A 22,341-nucleotide genomic window follows, 5' to 3' on the forward strand; every position below is an offset into this window, starting at 1 on the left:
CAATTTTCTTTAGGAATGTAGTGATGTAAAAGTTGTCAAAAATATAAATAGTAAAGTACAGATACCCCAAACAACTATTTAAGTAGCACTTTAAAGTATTTTTACTTAAGTACTTTACACCACTGGTGGCAGGGAATAAAATATGTGATGGCCACGTATTACTGGTTGAGGTACATGACACTGTGATGTCATGTGATTCAAATATTAAACCAACAAAATCTAATGTCATCCTACTTATGATAATGAAATGTGAACCTTAAAATGGATTGTATCAGCTCCAATAATTCTGTCAGTTCACATGAACTTTACTGCATGTACAGTATTATATACAGTACCAGTCCATAGTTTGGACACACCAACTCATTCAAGGGTTTTATTTATTTGTACTATTTTCTACATTGTAGAATAATAGTGAAGACATCAAAACTATGAAATAACACATTTAGAATTGTGTAGTACTGTATATATAATGGCAACAGTCAAACTTAGTCAACAACATTTTTATTAATTAATTGAGGGGTAATAATGCACAGGTAAAACAACACTTAAAAAACATTTTTTTTAACAGTTCAGATTCAAAAGGTGTGGTGCCTCCCTAGTTAGGATATAGCTTCAGATCAGACCAACTTCAACATAGGAAAAACATTGTCTCATTCAGAACATAATCAAACTAAGTATTCTCCTCAACATAACCAATCACCAAACGTTTTGCATCCACTCTATAAATGGTCAGTTTTCTAAACAAAGATTTATCTAAAGCTTGTTGAAATGGTAAATGTTTGAAAGATAATACATTAAAGCGGGAAAGTAGAATTTGTGAAGAAAAGGAAGACGGCTTAGCCTATGGACTCCCCAGGTACAAAAGGCACAGCACACACAGTCCAGACTACTAAAAAGCGACAACACTCCTAATTCAAGCCTATTTCAAGGGGTAGTAAGTGCACTAAATACAGAAACAAACACAGATACACACGCCTCCTTGTTGATCCTTAGATAGACAAATGGATTCTCAATAATTGTGTCCTGAAAATCAACATTTAATGTGCATTATCAAACTTGTTAAAACAACGTATTTCAACATCCCATAACATTTGATGGACTTCAACTTGACAATTTTTTTCACTGAGAAAAAAAACAAACAACTATTTCTTAAGCAAACAAACGGGATAGGGATAGGGTAGGTTATAAAAATGTGCCATTAAATGAGTAAATTACAACAAAATATGGTGTAAACATATTGTTGCAGTTGCTGCTGTATTCTATGTTGGCTCAAACAGGATATGCGTTTTCCACATCATCTCGGAAGACTGATAGTAAAGGGTGAGATGAATATATGGTACCAGTCAAAAGTTTGGACACACCAACTGTACTCATTGAAGGGGTTTTCTTTATTTTCACTATTTTCTACATTGTATAATAATAGTGAAGACATCAAAATTATGATATAACACATATGGAATCATATAGTAAATAAATAAGTGCTAAATATTTTATATCTTCAAAGTAGCCCCCCTTTGCCATGATGATGCTTTGCATACTGTTGGCATTCTCTCAACCTGCTTCAAGAGGAATGCTTTTCCAACAGTCTTGAAGGAGTTCCCACATATGCTGAGCACTTGTTGGCTGCTTTTCCTTCACTCTGCGGTCCAACTCATCCCAAACCATCTCAGTTGGGTTGAGGTCGGGTGATTGGGGATGCCAGGTCATCTGGTGCAGCACTCCATCACTCTCTTTATTTGTCAAATAGCCCTTACACATCCTGGAGGTGTGTTTTGGGTCACTGTCCTGTTGAAAAACAAATGATAGTCCCACTAAGCGTAAAACAGATGGGATGGCGTATCGCTGCAGAATGCTGTGGTATCCATGCTGGTTAAGTGTGCCTTAAATTCTAAATAAATCACAGACAGTGTCACCGACAAAGCACCTCCACACCATCACACCTCCTCCTCCATGCTTCACGGTGGGAACCACACATGCAGAGATCATCCATTCACCTACTCTGCATCTCACAGACACGGCGGTTGGAACCAAAAATGTCAGACTTGGACTCATCAGACCAAAGGACAGATTTCCGGCAGTCTATTGTCCATTGCTCCTGTTTCTTGGCCCAAGCAAGTCTCTTCTTCTTATTGGTGTCCTTTAGTAGTGAATTCTTTGCAGCATTTTGACCATGAAGGCCTGATTCACAGTCTCCTCTGAACAGTTGATGTTGAGATGTGTCTGTTACTTGAACTCTGTGAAGCATTTATTTGCGCTGCAATTTCTGAGGCTGGTAACTCTAATGAACTTATCCTCTGCAGCAGAGGTAACTCTGGGTCTTCCTTTCCATTGGCGGTCCTCATGAGAGCCAGTTTCATCATAGCACTTGATGGTTTTTGTGACTTCACTTGAAGAAACTTTCAAAGTTCTTGAAATGTTCCATTCCATTCCATTTCCACTGGAGCTGTTCTTGCCATAATATGGACTTGGTCTTTTATCAAATAGTGCTATCTTCTGCATACCACCCATACCTTGTCACAACACAACTGATTGGCTCAAACGCATTAACAAGGAAAGACATTCCACAAATGAACTTTTAACAAGGCACACCTGTTAATTGAAATGCATTCCAGGTGACTACCTCATGAAGCTGGTTGAGAGAATGCCAAGAGTGTGCAAAGCTGTCAACTTTCAAGAATCTCAAATATAAAATATTTTAGATTTGTTTAAAACCTTTTTGGTTTTTACATGATTTCATGTGTTATTTCATAGTTTTGATGTCTTCACTACTATACTACAATGTAAAAACAGTAAAAATAAAAACCCTGAAATGAGTAGGTGTCTCAACTTTTGACTGGTACTGTGTGTGTGTGTGTGTGTGTGTGTGTGTGTGTGTGTATATATATTAGATACAGTGCCTTTGAAAGTTTTCAAACCACTTGACTTTTTTCACATTTTGTCACATTACTGTGTTATTCTAAAATGGATATACACACAATACCACATAATGACAAAGTGAATTTTTTTTGCTAATTTATTAAAAGTAATGACAGCCATACTTTATTTACATAAGTATTCAGACCCTGTGCTATGAGACTCTAAATTGAGCTCAGGTACATCCTGTTTCCATTGATCATCTTTGAGATGTTTCTACAACTTGATTGACAGTGCATGTCAGAGCAAAAACCAAGCCAAGATGTTGAAGGAATTGTCCGTAGAGCTCCGAGACAGGACTGTGTCAAGGCACAGATCTGGGGAAGGGTATAAAAAAATGTCTGCAGCATTGAAGGTCCCCAAGAACACAGTGGCCTCCATCATTCTTAATTGGAAGACGTTTGAACCACCAAGACGCGTAGGAAGCGCCTGGGGGAGAAGGGCCTTGGTCAGGGAGGAGACCAAGAACCACGATGGTCACTCTGACAGAGCTCTAGAGTTCCTCTGGAGATAGGATAACCTTCCAGAGGGACAACCACCTCTGCAGCACTCCACTAATCAGGCCTTTATAGTAGAGTGGCCTCTCAGAAAAAGGCACATGACAGCCCACTTGGAGTTTGCCAAAAGGCATGTAAAGGACTATCCAGACCATGAGAATCAAGAGTCTCTGGTCTGATGAAACCAAGATTGAACTCTTTGGCCTGAATGCCAAGCGCCACGTCTGGAGGAAACCTGACACCATCCCTAGAGTGAAGCATGGCGGTGACAGCATCATGCTGTGGGGATGTTTTTCAGCAGCAGGCACTGGGAGACTAGTCAGGATTGAGGGAAAGATGAATGGAGCAAAGTACAGAGACATCCTTGATGAAAACCTGCTCCAGAGTGCTCAGGACCTCAGACTGGGGCGAAGGTTCACCTTCCAACAGGACAACAACCCTAAGCCCACAGCCAAGACAACGCAGTAGTGGTTCCGGGACAAGTCTTTGAATGTCCTAGAGGGGCCCGGCCAGAGCCCGGACTTGAACTGGATCAAACATCTCTGGAGAGACCTGAAAATAGCTGTGCAGCGAGACTCCCCATCCAACCTGACAGAGCTTGAGAGGATCTGCAGGGAAGAATGGGAGAAACTCCCCAAATACAGGTGTGCCAAGCTCGAGGCTGTAATCACTGACAAAGGTTCTTCAATGTAATGAGTAGTGTCTGAATACTTATGTAAATGTGATATGTTATTTTTACATAATGGTTAAGATTCATCGAGTTTAGCACCTGTATTTGTAGGACATATTATAAAGTAATAATATATTTTTGGAAAAACTGTGCTGGATGAACAAGCAGAGTAAATTGCACCATGTAACCATAAACTTTTCACAAACTCCCACTACTTTCAGATTAACTAGATAATATACACAAGTGATTATCAAATAGATCTGCCGCTTTGAGAGAGCAAGCTATTCTGCTCTATTCATATAAATATACATTAAACATTTCATAAAATTTGACTTAAATCAAATGATTACAATTGTTTTGTGAATTCAAGTTATCTACTTTAAGTATTTATTATAGATAAAATATTAAAATGAGCTGATTGCACATTAGCATTTTCATAAATTAAAGACATTTAATTTAAACGTAATTTCCTTTTACGCTGAAATAGTTGACTGGCAGAACAGCCTAAAATGTTTAGCATTTCTGAGGATCAGTTATGGCTTAGTTAGGGTTTTGAATTCACTGAGGTGGCCCTGTTATCTACTCATTGAATCCTGTCGGAAAGCGGGGCACAGAGATCTAAATGTACTTATTTCTGGACATCACATTTTTATTTTACAGTCCTGGATATAGGAGGTTTAGGTTAGAGTAGGGTGAAGCTGCCCCTTAGAAGCTGATCTATGGTCAGTTTTGTGTCTTTACCCATAATTCTTAAGGTAAAAATTTAGGCAGGGCTGATTATAAATCTGTGTCTAAGGGCATCTTCTTCCCGGAGCATAAAGTTTTTTTTTCTTTGCTCTTCATGTGCAAAAAGACAAAACAGGGGGAAAGAGAGGAAAGGGGTTAGGGTTAAAGTGCAAGACAAGTGTTTTAATGACCGGGAATATGTCCTTATATATAACTACATCTAAGCCTTCATTTTAGGTTTTTATTTTTTACGTTTCATAAAAGATTAAACTAAGTTAAACTTTTATTTAAAAAAAGTCAACTGCAGCTCCCTTTTCTGAATTATTTAAAGGCCTAGTGCAGTCAAAATTCACTTCCTCTTGTGTTTTGTATCATATTGTACCACAGCTGATGAAACTAACACTGTAAATGTGTGAAAAACATTTGATCAGTGTTATTTCCTGATAGTTACTGTTCGAAAATTCAATCTACACAGGACCTTCTAATCAGCAGGTTTGCATGGGCGGGAGTTTCGGCTTGCCTGGTGACATCACCAGGCTAAATTGGTTAAGGGTAAATTGGTTAATACACCACTAACAAAGAGAGTTCCACACCTCTCAGTTTTCCCCTCCCGACTCCCAGACAGTCCTAGGAAAATTGTAGCTTGAGAATTTTTGTTGTTGTTGCAAAAAAGCAATTTTTGTCCATTTTAATGGGAACCTATTACGACAACATTCCCACATTTAATTCAGACTATGAGCTCCAATGGCGAAACCTATATTAAACAAAATCTACACATCTTCAAACTTTGTGGATATGCTGTTTACATTGCTTGGGTGTAGATATAGATTTTAGTGTAGAAATGTTTGCGTTAACATCCCCAATCATATGCCCCACCAAGGTCTAATTACTGTCACCAAAATTCGATAAAATCTCATATCATATTGTGAAAATGTTGCTAATTTCCTACATTTCAGTGTAGTTGAAACAAAGACTAACTACGTAGCTTAGCCAGAGCATCAGACACAGTAAATAATTTGATGTATGCGTTAGTGTGGTCTTTCACTACTTTGAAAAGAAAAGCCAAAGAAAACAGAGACAAAAACAAATTAGTATATTGCACTGCAGTCTGATCAAAAAACCTCTAATCCGACATTCAGCTGCCACAATAAAAACAAACAAAAGATGCCAAAGTGTAAAACAACAAAAATTAAAAGGAGTGTGATCGCTTTAGACCAAATTTGACCTTCCTGCGTTGAAAAAAAGAGGGATGACGTCATTGCTTTGAGTATATACTGTAAATAGATAGATATAGTATATATACACAGTACACAGTATATCCATTAAAATAATCACTAGCAGCACCTCACTATCCTAATAGAATATCCTTTGAAAAATCTCTCAAACACAACATGAATCTAAAGACATGTAGAGGGAATATGCCAACATTAATTTGAAATACTACTTTTGTTTAGAAAAATATATTTTTACACAGAGTAGGATTATAACTTTGATTACAATGAACCCCTGTTGTCAATAGTTAACTGAAATGATGCTTGGAAATGGAATGGAGGAAACTAAATAAAATGACTGTCATATCAACATATACCAGTAGACAAACTGTATACAGTATATTTAATGTTAAAACACAAAGATCTGAGTGCAGTCGTTTTTAGTTTTGTTCTCTGTCCGCCAATCCTTGAGGTATCCAAAACATCCTTGAGCTTACTGGCGTAATGTGGATAGATAGACATAGCCTCTCTGGCTCTTGGGTTGAAAGCAGAGCTACTCGGAGGGAGGGGGCACCCACTTGAGCTTACTCCTCCGTGTGGTGGGTTGGTTGGGCTGTCTGTTAAGCGTCAGGCTCCCTGGGTTCCCTCTCTCTGTCGGGACCGGGTTCTGGGCCTGAGCCATGTTCAGGATGGGGGCTGAGTTTTGGGTGGTGCTGAAAATAGTCTTTGTTTGGACGGGGGTAGCCTCAGGGGGGCGCTCTTTTGGCTTGCGGCCTCTCTTCTTTCCCATGGTGGCTCCGTTCTTAACCTCCGTTTTCTCTTGGTTGTCTGGCGGTCTGCTGCTGCTACTGCTGGGCACCATGTGGCTGAAGGCTCGGAACCAGTTCTGTAACATATGATAATGTTGAGGGGAAAACATTCAACTGCATGTTACTACAGGTGTATGACATCCACCTGTGTGTTTTAAAATGTGTGTATATCAGGCCCACCTGTAAGGGACTGTATGTTCGTCTCACCTGTGAGTGTGTCTATCAGGCCCACCTGTAAGGGACTGTATGTTCGTCTCACCTGTGAGTGTGTCTATCAGGCCCACCTGTAAGGGACTGTATGTTCGTCTCACCTGTGAGTGGGTATATCAGGCCCACCTGTAAGGGACTGTATGTTCGTCTCACCTGTGAGTGGGTATATCAGGCCCACCTGTAAGGGACTGTATGTTCGTCTCACCTGTGAGTGGGTCTTGCTGATGTGGTATTTGACACCACTCTCTGAGCTGAATTCCTTCTGGCACAGTAAGCAGGTGTACTTCCCTGCATCGCCCTCTGCCTGCAGCACACAGAAACATACCCCAGTCAAGTGAAGGAACAAGTTGTCCCTGAACTCAACAGGGTGATACAGGGTCAGATATTTTTTTATCCATTTAAGGTCCTGATGGTCCTACCTGGTTACAGTTGGCTAGATGAGCTTTGAGTCCGGACACACTGGAGTAAACAGCTTCACAGCTCTAAAAACAGAGAGGAACAATAACTGAGACACAACAATAGGAAACTCTGCCTTTTAAACATAAACTTGTTCATTTTTAGAGACTGTTAAGCTCAAAATTTACAGCGCTGAAATGTATAAAAGCAACTGGATTACTTAAAATACAGGATTTATCTGAGAGGGGTTTAATGTACAGAACAGGTTGTCCAGAGATTCTTACTCCGTTGGAGCAGCAGATGAAGCCCTTCTCTTTGACCTCGTTCTTCCAGCTCTCCAGCAGCTTGGGACTGAACTTGGGAAGACCAGGACGAGTGTAGTTCAACTGGGGGAGGAAGACAGGGGCCACATGTTAAGTGTGTGTGTGTGTGTATGTGTGTGTGTGTGTGTGTGTGTGTACCTGTCTATGTCTTACCCTCTTGCTGTCCGGTACCAGGTCATCTTTGATGCGACGCTTTGTGCCCCAGTCCTTGGCCAGTTCATCCTCTGCTATCTCCTGCAGGTGGAACACTGCTACCTGAGCAGACCGGCGTCTCACCCTACCACTAGGAGTCCTCTCAAAGTCCTCCCCCAGCCCCTCTCTCTCCCTCTCTCTCCCATCCTTCTCCCTACCCGCAGACAACTCCTGACACTTTTCTTTTTCCTTCCTCTCTCTCTCCATGTGGTTCTGTTCCCTCCTTCCTGCAGGCTGTGACTCCTCTGTTCTCATCTGGAAGAGAGGAGGGACACAGCCCAGTCAGAGACCAATGAGAAGAGGATTCACAGCAATTCAATCAATGACTATGGGTGTAATAAAGGACGAGAGGATAGGGAATGGAGAGCAATTGTAACTTTTTGTAGGCATAACTCTGCCATGGCTCGTTGGCCAAAGCCTATGGGGGAATGAATGGTTTCAAAAACAATGGGGATAAATGCAGAAAATAAGGTGTGTGGTAAACACAGGCTCAGGAGATCTTATACGTTTTGTTCTATGAGATCATCTTTATCAGATAACGTCACTTTCTGTGAATTCAGTGCATTTATTTAATCAAAACAAGCACATGAAGGCTTCATCATTCATAAAGGTCATGTTGACTGACTAATATTATCTCATAGAACAAAACATAAAGGTCATGTTGACTGACTGATATTATCTCATAGAACATAACATAAAGGTCATGTTGAATGACTGATATTATCTCATAGAACATAACATAAAGGTCATGTTGACTGACTGATATTATCTCATAGAACAACATAAAGGTCATGTTGACTGACTGATATTATCTCATAGAACAAAACAAAGGTCATGTTGACTGACTGATATTATCTCATAGAACAACATAAAGGTCATGTTGAATGACTGATATTATCTCATAGAACATAACATAAAGGTCATGTTGAATGACTAATATTATCTCATAGAACAAAACATAAAGGTCATGTTGACTGACTGATATTATCTCATAGAACAAAACATATCTCCTAAGCCTGTGTTAACCTGACCTTATTTTCGTCTTTCATTCCAAACCCCCATTCTTTCTACATACATTTCTGCCATAGGAATGGCTGAACGAACCAGATGTAAGTTTTTTCCATAATTAACAGCATATGACATTTCAAGACACACTAGTCATAATAATATAATAGTAAACAAAACCGTTCAGCTCTCTCGTACCCCTCTGCCGGTGGTATTGTTGGTAGTGGTGGGGTGTTCAGTGCGGAGGTGGTAGTCTCTGCCAGCCTTAGAGCGGTAGGTCTTCCCACAGTGCTGACACAGAAATACAATTTTGTCCTCCTCTGATAGCTCTCTGCCACAGCGCTTCTGATGGTACTGGTATCCCATCAGACTGAAAAAATGGGCTGAGCAGCTCTGTGTGTGTGTGTGTGTGTGTGTGTGTGTGTGTGTGTGTGTGTGTGTGTGTGTGTGTGTGTGTGTAACATTTAAAAAGGGAGAAATAGAACATTCACATTAGACTGGAAATCAGGTTGTTGGAGCAGAGTATGGATTTGTCTAACGAAGGCAACCATCACATTGTGTCTACTATTCATCTAACATTTTTTATATAGTATAATTAACATAAACATATTTTTCTCAGGAGGTTGTTTGACATAAGAATGGAGATAGAAATGGAGGAAAGATTGAACATGTCCATGGACGAAGAGAGGTTATTGTAAATGTCTCTGTCTCTGTAGCCCTCCCTCTTCCCCTCTCTGCACTGTAGTGTGAGGAATTGATAACAGAGCGTTGATGTATGTTTGGGCAGAATAACAAGAAAGACAGAGGAGAGGAGGGAGCGAAAAAGGAAGGAGAGAAAGAGGGGTAAATGGAGATGGAGGAGTTTTCAGCAGAAATAGAGAAGAAAATGGAATACAATTGGAGAAGATAGCAAAAGAAGTGGGGGTACAGAAAAGAGAGAGAAAGAAAGAACTTGTTGAATCAACGTCGATTCTATGTCACTTCAACCCCAAAAAATTGACGTTGAATTAACGTGGAATACTGATTGGATTTGAAAAAGAAAGGGAATTTTTTTTTTTTTTCACCCAACCTAAATCCAGTGACATGGTGAACATTTTAGTTGATTTAACATTAGTTGACAACTCAACCAAATGTAAATCCAAACTAGACATTGAACTGACGTCTGTGCCCAGTTGGAGGAGAGAGTACATACCTCCCTAGGACACTTGATTCGTCCCATCTGTTTGAGCACTCTGCGCAGCCTCTCTCTCTCTTCCTGCCCGTCCCCCATCTGGTCCTCGCTCCCCAAAGCCTGAGGGGGGGAAAACACAGCGTCAGACAAGTGTCCTGTCCCCTCAAAACACCTCCCCCTCCTAAACCAGGCCTGGAAAATGTGATTTCCGTCTGAGGCGTTCGGGTGATGCCAGAATCATTAAACGGTTTCATGGCAATCCCGTTACTCTATGCATGTTATGACAATTGTCAAACTAATGTTTTCACCAAGGTGTTTATCAGTGCCAAAAACATGTCTGATAAAAACAGCAGCTGACAGCACAGCACAGCCAGAGAGAGGAGGAAAGGGGAGGGGGGGCTACAGATTTGGGCAGTGATTAAGTGCATATGTGACTCGTTTCAAGAAGCTAGGCGTATGTCACATGCCACTACTTCACAAGAGAGGCCTGTTTTTTTTATTTTATCAAAATGCGTTTTTTGTCAGAAATGTCTTCTGGATCATGTGAACCTTCATGTGCCTTAATAACAAACTTGCATGCCACCTGTAAATACAAATAAAATAGTTCAATTACGAGCCTAGTTGTTTAAGCCACAGGAAATTACAGGGACCTTCCTGCTAGCCATGATTGGCTGAGATCATGGATGGGCTGGACATGCCGAGAGATGAGTTTGGATTGGTCTGCCATGTAACATGCTTCTGTCTATAACATGAGCAGCTCAGTATATGTAGATAATCCTTTATACCACGGCTGTTTTTGAAAAATATCATGAAGAAGTGTTGCTACTGCTCTCAACATTACTACCCTGAAGTTGTGACGGACTACTTTCTGGAGGACGGTCGCTGACTCTGAAAATGAATCAGACGATGAGGAAATCCCTGATTTAGGTAAAAACATTTTCACTGAACCAGACATTGTAGGGTCTTCTGATGACAGTGATGGGGAAGAAACGGCGATCAACAGTGTTGTTGACCGAGTTTTGAAATCAATGGAATGCTCGGTGGAAGCAGATAGATGACTACCAACTGCATAAAGAGTCGAAAAAAGAACACAGAAGGCTGTTGTATAAAACACCTGACTCCGGATCACATCTTCAAAAAAATGGCAACCATGGCATCCATGACAGAGAGGGATAAGCATTCATCAATTTATACAGGTAAGAGTCTAGCTACATTTTCAGATATTATACGTTTCTAATTTAGTCAGAAAGTCGTTTTCATTGCAAGTGAAAGCATATTGTTAGCTAGCTAGCTAACGTTAGCTGGCTGTCTCGCTAGCTTAAGTTACATATGATCTGTCTAGTAATAGTTTTTGTATCTCAAAAAAAACATTTGCATTGCTAGTTATAGCCTTATGTTAGCTAGCTAGCATTGAACCTAGTTGATAGCTTTAGCTACCTGCAGATTCATGCATGGTAGTATTGCCATGTTCAAAACAACTGGGAACTTGGAAAGGCCTTGGTCAAATCATGATGTCAGTGATCATCAGGTCGGAAAGTCGGAGTTCATGAATTGGAATTCCGAGTTGGATAACCGTTCAAATGTATTTTTCCCCAGTCGGAGCTTGTTTTTTTCCCAAGTTCCCAGTTGTTTTGAACTCACTGAAGTCAGAAGTCAGAGATTTCTGAGTTCCCAGTCATTTTTAACGTGGCATTAGAGTTGGGATTATGGTTCATCGTTTAGTTAGCTAGCGAGCAATATGTCTAAACAAAAGACTCCACTATGCAAGTAACCAGGGATCATCAACTAGATTCAGCCGCGGATAATGTTTGGCTGCTCAGAAAACTTAGGGGGCCAAATAAAACCCCCCATGGGCCAAATTTGGGCATGTGACAAATAAAAGTTGATTTTATTTTATATGGTGTGTGTTTACCAGAGATGGTAATGTGAAGAGCAACATGACCTGCACCAAAGTCAGATTAGGATATAGGCTAAGGACGAGATAAAGTGTGATTTTACTGCAACTTTTTTCTACTACTTTCACCACTTTTAGTCTTTAAATCTTTGGTTGTTTACTACACTACATTATTCACTCTGTTTAGCACATGGCCTCACATGTGAGTTCTTAAAGAGATGGGTGGGGCTACAGACTAAGAGGGTGTGAACTATGCTGAATGGGTGTAGACAAAGAAGAGCTCTCCAGTAGGTGTACCATACATTCACAGGCCATTTTCTCAAAAGTGGGGTTACAAGTTTATCAACATTCAAAGCAGAATTACTTTCCCATTATTCCTCAACTGCAGTGTATGATATACCATTTTCTAGCTCTGAGTGTATACTTTTATCCAATGTAAAAAACACCATTTCCAGTTTTACTACATACAGTTGAAGTCGGAAGTTTACATACACTTTAGCCAAATACATTTAAACTCAGTTCTTCACAATTCCTGACATTTAATCCTAGTAAAAATTCCCTGTTTTAGGTCACCACTTTATTTTAAGATTGTGAAATGTCAGAATAATAGTAGAGAGAATTATTTATTTCAGCTATTAATTCTTTCATCACATTCCCAGTGGGTCAGAAGTTCACATACACTCAATTAGTATTCGGTAGAATTGCCTTTAAATTGTTTACCTTGGGTCAAATGTTTCAGGTAGCCTTCCACAAGCTTCCCACAATAAGTTGGGTGAATTTTGGCCCATTCCTCCTGACAGAGCTGGTGTAACTGAGTCAGGTTTGAAGGCCTCCTTGCTCGCACACGCTTTTTCAGTTCTGCCTACAAATGTTCTATAGGATTGAGGTCAGGGCTTTGTGATGGCCACTCCAATACCTTTACTTTATTGTCCTTAAGCCATTTTGCCACAACTTTGGAAGTATGCTTGGGGTCATTGTCCATTTGGAAGACCCATTTGCGACCAAGCTTTAAGTTCCTGACTGATGTCTTGAGATGTTGCTTCAATATATCCACATAATTTTCCTCCCTCATGATGCCATCTATTTTGTGAAGTGCACCAGTCCCTCCTGCAGCAAAGCACCCCCACAACATGATGCTGCCAGCCTGGTGCTTCACGGTTGGGATGGTGTTCTTCGGCTTGCAAGCTTCCCCCTTTTTCCTCCAAACATAATGATGGTCATTATGGCCATACAGTTCTATTTTTGTTTCATCAGACCAGAGGACATTTCTCAAAAAAGTACGATCTTTGTCCCCATGTGCAGTTGCAAACCGTAGTCTGGCATTTTTATGGTGGTTTTGGAGCAGTGGCTTCTTCCTTGCTGAGCGGCCTTTCAGGTTATGTCGATATAGGACTTGTTTTACTGTGAATATATAGATACTTTTGTACCTGTTTCCTCCAGCATCTTCACAAGGTCCTTTGCTGTTGTTTTGGGATTGATTTGCACTTTTCATCTCTAGGAGACAGAACGTGTCTCCTTCCTAAGCGGTATGATGGCTGCGTGGTCCCATGGTGTTTATACTTGCGTACTATTGTTTGTACAGATGAACGTGGTAACTTCAGGCGTTTGGAAATTGCTCCCAAGGATGAACCAGACTTGTGGAGGTCTACAATTTATTTTCTGAGGTGGCTGATTTCTTTTGATTTTCCCTTGATGTCAAGCAAAGAGGCAATGAGTTTATAGGTAGGCCTTGAAATACATCCACAGGTACACCTCCAATTGACTCAAATGATGTCAATTAGCCTATCAGAAGCTTCTAAAGCCATGACATCATTTTCTGGAATTTTCCAAGCTGTTTAAAGGCACAGTCAACTTAGTGTATGTAAACTTCTGGCCCACTGGAATTGTGATTCAGTGAATTATAAGTGAAATAATCTGTCTTTAAACAATTGTTGGAAAAATTACTTGTGTCATGCATAAAGTATATGTCCTAACCGACTTGCCAAAACTATAGTTTGTTAATAAGACATTTGTGGAGTGGTTGAAAAACGAGTTTTAATGACTCCAACCTAAGTGTTTGTAAACTTCCGACTTCAACTGTAGGTCCGAATCCAGGTGGTGGGTCACAGATATTGAGAGAACAACTCTCTGGATTGAAATGCAACTGTGGATACACGCTCGGGTGCATCTTAATGGCCTAAATTAGCATACACCATTTTGGTTTCTCTTGTGTTTTTAGATCTGTACAGATCTATAGACTATTGAGATATATCCTTAGTCTGCAAGGGAAAGGAGGGGGATAAGATGGTAGATCAGAGGAATACATGTAATTCCCACACTAAAGCAAAGCAAAGCGAATCATGTCACAGTCAGGCCCTGAGGCTAGAGAACACACACTCCCGTCAGCCTTAGATTCACCAGGGGACACAGCGGAACCACCAGCATTTCTTTTTAAAACCTATATCAGACATGAGAGAGAAGGATATGGAAATGTGGTGAGAGAATGAGAGAGAAATAGATAGAGAGAAAGAACGATATGGAAATGTGGTGAGAAAGAATGAGTGGGAAAGAACGATATGGAAATGTGGTGAGAGTGTGAGAGGAAGAGAGAGGGAGGGAGAGAGAGACTGAGAAAGAGAGGGGGAGGGAATAAGAGAGTACTAGAGAGAGGGATAGAGAGGAGAGAGAAAAATCAGAGGTAGTGTATCACAGTGGCAGTTACAACAACCTCTGTCACTGTGTCATCCTGCTGCTGTGTTTTCCCACGCTGCACTGGTGCTCAGCCATGTGACCAGAGGACACACACCGGGTACAGATTAGCAACGATGCCACTTCTGCAGGTAATTCAGAACAACACAAACACACACACATACACCCTCACCGACACGCACTAACACAAATGAAAGTGTTTGGGACATGTTAGTTCATTAAAATGTTATTATACTTTTTAAGATAGTTGTTTTGAAATATTCAACAAACTTAATTGGAGAGCCATTCCACTAACAAAGGATAGATTTGTTGATATCTTAATGAACGTCTCTACTGCACCAGAATGTAATGAGCAGAGACTGAAGACAAAGGTCTTAAACAGTTTTACTTCAGTTGTACAGAGGGCATAACTCTTCTTAGATTTAAACAAATCAGCTATGATGGCAAGGCTGAATGGAACACACACACACACACACACACACACACACACACACACACACACACACACAAAGGAGACTGTTTGGGACATGTTCATTCATTAATATTTTATGATGGGGCGGGAGGAAAAACATGAAAAGTTGTTGGTTCGAATCCCCGAGATGACTAGGTGAAAAATCTGTCAAATGAAGTTGCAGTGTCCACTAAGTTTAAAAAATATATATTAATAAGCCTCTCTACTTGAGCAAGGCACTTAACCCTAATTGCTTTGGATACGAGTTTCTGCTAAAGGTAAAATGATACTCTTTGAGGTAGTAGTTTTGAATTATTAACAAACTTAATGGCGCAGCATTCCACTAATGCAGGAGGGATGTTGATATCTTAACAAACCGCTGAGGAAGTTAACGCCATAATGTAATGTGCATCAGAACAATCAGAACTTCAGCTGTGCCAAAAAGAACAATAGTAGAAATCCATCTTTTAGAACAGGGGTGTCAAATTACTTTTGGACCACGGCCGCATTCGGTCTTCACCGAGGTTCGGAGGGCCGCACTTTAAATTGATTACTTCAATTAATAGCCCGAGAGTTTATTCGCTTCAATCACTGAACACAAGCGCTGCTTATAAGAGACATGCTTCTATTTGAGCCAGGCGTCTATTTACTTAATGCACACAACCTTTGCTCAATAAAATGTTGAAAAGACTACCAATGTTTATTGTGACCAGTATTACCAGTATAAACATAACACATCTATTGCAGATCAGACTTGCAAAGACTAGGCTGCCTATCATACACACACGATTTTAGTTTCAGCACCATTCTCTCATTTGTTGCGCCTCGTTGCACCTTGTATCCCCCGTAGTTGCAGTGGGATCACTGCAGATAGACTTCACTGTTCGACATTTGTCGAGGTCCCCAGGACGTCGAGAGAGGCCTTCAATACCATCCACTAGGGGCAACGTGAGCGCATATTACTTTATGCTTAAGCGTCATGTTTTTTCTGTTTTAACAACCCTTGGCGGCTACCTTCACCTCACCAATAGATGTTTATCCCCCCCAACCATGTCAAACCAGACTGCTGTCTCATCCAATGATGTTGCTCTACTTTATCCTCTTTTGCACAATCTTTACGGTACTCACTGAAGTTCACTCAAACTATTAATTTAGACATAGCATTTATTTAAAACAGCTGTTTATTTGCTGAAATCTTTACGGTACTCACTGAAGTTCACTCATAAACTATTCATTTAGACATAGCATTTATTTAAAACAGCCGTTTATTTGCTGAAATCTTTACGGTACTCACTGAAGTTCACTCATAAACTATTCATTTAGACATAGCATTTATTTGAAACAGCAGTTTATTTGCTGAAATGTGTGCTGATCCCCGGCTATTAAAAGGGACAGGTGGCTATTTGAGACTTTGCATTTAATTGAAGTTTTACGATATATTTCCTTGCCGTCAAAATGTGCAAAAAATAGTTATTTATCCAACGCTGCTATAATTGTCAATGCTCCCTGACTGTCTAGCTTTCCTTTTGATGACCGTTAGCAAGCTGGGCAGAGTGACTAAAAACGTAGCTCCATAATGTGGGTCCAATATCATTATTACGCAGTTTCAAGTTAATTTGAGTAATTTCAATGTTCATTAATAAAACATTTCCTTGAGAAAAATAAATAAAATACAAATAAAAATGTTTTTACTCAAACCACTTGCAGGTCGGATCCGGCCCATGGACGGTATGTTTGACACCCTTGTTTTATAAACATTTAAGTACTTGTTTTTTTACCCACAATTATATTTGTTTGGTACATGGCCTTCTCAAGAGACTCTGTCTAAAATTGCTCATTCCTGAAACTATATCCCTTCACACAATCCATCCATCACAAGAAACAAGGTGTTTTTTCTGACAGGGGAAACCAGACACATGCACACGGTAGGGTGTTGAAGTCCATATCGGTCAGAAGTGAAAACCCACTTTAGGGTCTGGTAGATACTTGGGGCTCTATCTTAACAAACCAAACACAATGGTAAATCTAAGGGCTCTATCTTAACAAACCAAACACAATGGTAAATCTAAGGGCTGTATCTTAACAAACCAAACACAATGGTAAATCTAAGGGCTCTATCTTAACAAACCAAACACAATGGTAAATCTAAGGGCTGTATTTTAACAAACCAAACACAATGGTAAATCTAAGGGCTGTATCTTAACAAACCAAACACAATGGTAAATCTAAGGGCTCTATCTTAACAAACCAAACACAATGGTAAATCTAAGCGCAGGCGGTAGCGCTATAGGTTCAGGGGCGTGTCAGAAATATTTGAGCTATTTTCACAACTACAATTATTGGGGCACTTGGTGCAAAAGGGTTGGTTATTCATGAATAAACAAGTTGTGGGTGTGTCGAGGCTTGGCCCCTCACTGGCCAATCAGAACGTGTTCCAAAGCGCAATATGTGGTTGCTTCAAGTTGTGTATTTACAGTCTTTTATGTACTGCCTTGGAATCAAATCCAATCTCAATGTTCATTATAGCTTGTTAAATGGCCTACAGAAACCTAATATCAAAATGTAGACCTATCCCATCTTTGCTAAATACGTTAACTTGAACCCATTTACAGTCCACATTGTTCTAAGTAATTGAATGGCTTCAATAGCATTCACACTGATATAAGGGCTAGGCCTACTGTACATTTCATTATGGCTGAGCATGGACATGCCAAACATTATTAAAAAGCAAGATTCAATTAATTAATGATGAGGCCTAAAAAGAGAACAAATAATTAATCAAATTCTAAATATATATTTTTTTAAACGTTTAAATGCTTTAAATACACTGACAGGCCCCATCATTTCTCCCCGTGGGCATATAATATTAAAATAATGCAGACTATGGAGGGTTTTACTCACCTCCAAACTTTTCACAGTAGCTGGATCCAATATAGATTCAATATAAAGAGAAATGGAGAATGTCCATTCACCGTTATAAAGCTCCCAAATATGTTTTATGAATATAATCGGAACCATTTTACAGATCAGATCGTATTCACATATCTCCAGGAGTTGCATTGCATGCGCGCCATGGATTTGTCACCATAAAACCAGGAAGCAAGGTGAATAATTTTAATAAGTTTGGTTGTAATAAAATTAACACAATTTTAAAAAACAGCAACAATAAATAAATGTAAAATGTAATGATATTATAAAATTGCTGGGATAAAAAAGACATGCATTGCTGTTGAACCAGCCTTTGTTATAGTAAGACTACAGTAAGGGAGGGCTTGGGTTTTGAACATATGAAACGGAACAAGCATTTGTCACAGGAAAATAACAAGGTTCCCCGGTACCAAGGTTCTCATCTCTCGTTTCATGATGGGCATGGACGTCATGGAAGGTGTTTTACGCATGTCCAAAACTGTCTCTGCATGGCTAACATAATGTGGACCTGCCTAAAATGCATAGATAAAAAGGGAATGTCAGCTCACTATTTTGCTCCTCTCAAACGTAATATTTTAATCAAGCTTTGGTGATTAAGATTTATTTCCAAGCATTCTCAGGAGTCAAACCTTTTATCAACAGTCTTGACTACATCGCGACTGCATTGGGCAGGACAAAAAAAAGCCTTCATTGCGAGGTGAAGAGGATATGCTTGGTTTTAAATTCAATAAAACAAAATTGGAAAAAACATTAGTGTCACGATCCACCTTTCATTTTCCATTTGTTTTGTGTTGTCTTGTTTTCCCACACACCTGGTTTCCATCCCCTCATTACTTGACGTGTATATAACCCTCTGTTCCCCCCATGTCTGTGTGTGGAATTGCTTGTTGGAATTGCTTGTTGTAAAGTGTATGTGCCCTTCTGACTGGTTGCGACAGTTTATTTAAACCCATATTTTGTTGTTCTGGGTGCCGTTGGTTTTGCCTCATTAAACTGCTCCGGTTATTACCCAGTTCTGCTCTCCTGCGCCTGACTTCCCTGCAGCGAGTTACACACATCTTACAGAATTCCACACCCTGAATATGGAGTCAGCAGGAGCAGGTGCCCCTGGTATAGGGGTCGAGAAGCGGGTCCGGGAGCACGCGGCAATGCTCCACCATCTCAGCACCGCCATGGACCGCGTCGTCCAAACCATGGACCGCTGGGAGAGACAGGGAGTTCCTCCAGCGCCTCCCCCAGCACAACCAGGGTCTCCACTACTCACCCCCCCTTCACCCGGTCCCAGTGGGATTCGTCTCGCCCTTTCCCGGGAGGACGATGGGACGGCTGCACGCTGCCAGGGATTCCTGTTGCAGATGGATCTATTCCTGGCAACCATCCACCCTGCTCCTTCGGGCCGCGAGAGGGTGTCCGCGCTCGTCTCGTGCCTCTCGGGGAAAGCCCTGGAGTGGGCCAATGCCGTGTGGGGAGAAGGAGATGCGGCGCTGGACCATTTCGAGGATTTCACCCGCCGCTTCTGGGCAGTCTTCGACCACCCGCGGCGGGTGAACGTCTCTTCCATCTGAGGCAGGGGTCAAGGAGCGCCAAGGAGTTCGCGATGGACTTTCGGACCATGGCCGCCGGCGCGAGATGGAAAGACAGGGCCCTGATCGACCATTATCGCTGCAGTTTGCGCGGGGGCATCCATCGGAGTTGGCCTGCAGCGACACCACCTTCCACCGAGCAGCTGGTGGACCTGTCCATTCGGCTGGATAACCTGCTGCCTACCCACGGACATCCAGAGCGGGGTCTGTTAGTTCCATCCCCCAGCACCACCGCTCCGATGCCCATGGAGCTGGGAGGTGCTGCGCTCAGGGAGACCAGAGGAGGTTCCGTCACGTGCACCATCTGTGGCCGCAGAGGTCACACTGCCGGTCGGTGCCGGGTTGGTTCCTCTGGGGGTCGAGGCAGCAGGCAGGGCACTCTGGCATCACCAAAGGTGAGCCGGCACCATTCTCACCCAGAGCCCTCTGTTGCACACGTTTTTGTTACTTTTCCTGAGTTTTCCCCGCATTCCCAGCATAAGGCGCTCGTTGATTCAGGCGCGGCTGGGAATTTCATAGACCGATCATTCGCCCATAGTTTAGGGATCCCCATTGTTCCAGTGGCTATGCCCTTCCCAGTTCATGCCTTAGACAGTCGACCATTGGGGTCAGGGTTGATTAGGGAGGCCACCGCTCCTCTGGGCATGGTGACGCATGGGGGCGTCACAAGGAGAGAATCAGTCTCTTCCTCATTGACTCTCCTGCATTTCCCATGGTGCTAGGCCTACCCTGGTCAGCTTGTTATGACCCCACTGTTTCATGGCAATGGAGGGCTCTCACCGGGTGGTTGCGAGAGTGCTCAGGGAGGTGTTTAGGGGTTTCTGTTGGTGCTACTATGGTGGAAAATCCAGACCAGGTCTCCGCCGTGCGCATTCCCCCCGAATATTCCGGCTTGGCTCTCGCCTTCTCTAAAGAGAGGGTGACTCAATTACCACCTCATCGTCGGGGGGATTGTGCAACAAATCTCCTGGTAGATGCCGCACTTCCCAGGAGTCAGGTGTATCCTCTGTCACAGGCGGAGACGTTGGCTATGGAAACATATGTCTCCGAATCCCTGCATCAGGGGTACATTCGGTCCTCCACTTCACCCGCCTCCTCAAGTTTATTTTTTGTGAAGAAGAAGAAGGGAGGTCTGCGCCCATGTATTGACTATCGAGCTCTAAACCAGATCACTGTGAAGTACAGTTACCCGCTACCTCTTATAGCCACAGCGATTGAGTCAATGCACGGGGCGCGCTTCTTCACAAAACTATATTTCAGGAGTCCTTACAACCTGGTGCGTATCCGGGAGGGAGATGAGTGGAAGACAGCGTTCAGTACCACCTCAGGGCATTATGAGTACCTTGTCATGCTGTACGGGTTGATGAATGCTCCATCAGTCTTCCAAGCCTTTGTGGACGAGATTTTCAGGGACCTGCATGGGCAGGGTGTAGTGGTGTATATCGATAACATTCTGATATACTCTGCTGCACGCGCCGAGCATGTGTCCTTGGTGCGCAGGGTGCTTGGTCGACTGTTGGAGCATGACCTGTATGTCAAGGCTGAGAAATGCCTGTTCTTACAGCAGTCCGTCTCCTTCCTAGGACACCGCATTTCCACCTCAGGGGTGGAGATGGAGAGTGACTGTCTTTCAGCCGTGCGTAATTGGCCGACTCCCACCTTGGTAAAGGAGGTGCAGCGTTTTCTTGGGTTTGCCAATTACTACCGGAGGTTTATCAGGGGTTTTGGTCAGGTAGCGGCTCCCATTAGCTCACTGCTGAAGGGGGGTCCGGTTCGGTTGCAGTGGTCGGCGGAGGCGGATAGGGCTTTTGTTCACCTGAGGGCCCTGTTTACCTCGGCTCCCGTGCTGGCCCATCCGGATCCCTCTTTGGCGTTCACAGTGGAGGTGGACGCGTCCGAGGCTGGGATAGGAGCCGTGCTCTCTCAGCGCTTGGGTACGCCACTGAAGCTCCGCCCCTGTGCCTTCTTCTCGAGGAAGCTCAGCCCGGCGGAGCGAAACTATGACGTGGGGGACCAGGAGCTGTTGGCTGTCATCAAGGCTTTGAAGGCGTGGAGACATTGGCTTGAGGTGGCTAAACACCCTTTTCTCATCTGGACTGACCACCGCAATCTGGAGTACATCCGGGCAGCAAGGAGACTGAATCCACGCCAGGCAAGGTGGGCCATGTGTTTTACCCATTTTGTTTTCACCCTTTCGTACAGACCTGGTTCCTAGAATGTCAAGGCAGACGCACTGTCCCGGCTGTATGACACAGAGGAGCGGCCCATGGATCCCACCCCCATACTCCCGGCCTCTTGCCTGGTGGCGCCGGTAGTATGGGAGCTGAACGCGGACATTGAGCAGGCGTTACGTGCAGAGCCCGCTCCCCTCCAGCGTCCCGCTGGGCGTCTGTAAGTTCCGTCTGCTGCCCGTGACCGGCTGATCTATTGGGCTCACACGTCACCCTCTGGTCATCCAGGTATCGGTCGGACAGTGCGCTGTTTGAGTGGGAAGTACTGGTGGCCCACCTTGGCCAAGGATGTGAGGGTTAATGTTTCCTCCTGCTCGGTGTGCGCCCAGTGTAAGGCTCCTAGGCACCTGCCCAGAGTTAAGTTACACAACGGCAATGGTCTCACCTGTCGATAGATTTTCTCACAGATCTCCCCCCTCACAAGGTAACACCACGATCCTGGT

General features: G+C 42.5%; 1 protein-coding gene across 4 annotated transcripts in view; it reads right to left on the bottom strand.

Annotated features, from left to right (window-relative positions):
• Nucleotides 1-5,821: 5,821 nt before the first annotated feature.
• LOC115169386 (zinc finger protein 512B) overlaps nt 5,822-22,341 on the bottom strand; it is a 77,665-nt gene continuing 61,145 nt past the window's right edge. For all 4 annotated transcript variants that reach the window (XM_029724956.1, XM_029724955.1, XM_029724954.1 and 1 more), the window contains 7 exons: nt 10,145-10,243; nt 9,151-9,345; nt 7,909-8,202; nt 7,717-7,818; nt 7,456-7,518; nt 7,242-7,340; nt 5,822-6,903 (listed from right to left, as the gene is read on the bottom strand). In XM_029724956.1, the coding sequence (XP_029580816.1) occupies nt 6,571-6,903; nt 7,242-7,340; nt 7,456-7,518; nt 7,717-7,818; nt 7,909-8,202; nt 9,151-9,345; nt 10,145-10,243 (1,185 nt within the window). In that variant the 3' untranslated portion in view covers nt 5,822-6,570. The remainder of the gene's footprint in view (nt 6,904-7,241; nt 7,341-7,455; nt 7,519-7,716; nt 7,819-7,908; nt 8,203-9,150; nt 9,346-10,144; nt 10,244-22,341) is intronic.

This window comes from Salmo trutta, chromosome 31, assembly GCF_901001165.1.
Source record: "Salmo trutta chromosome 31, fSalTru1.1, whole genome shotgun sequence".
NCBI lineage: Eukaryota > Metazoa > Chordata > Actinopteri > Salmoniformes > Salmonidae > Salmo > Salmo trutta.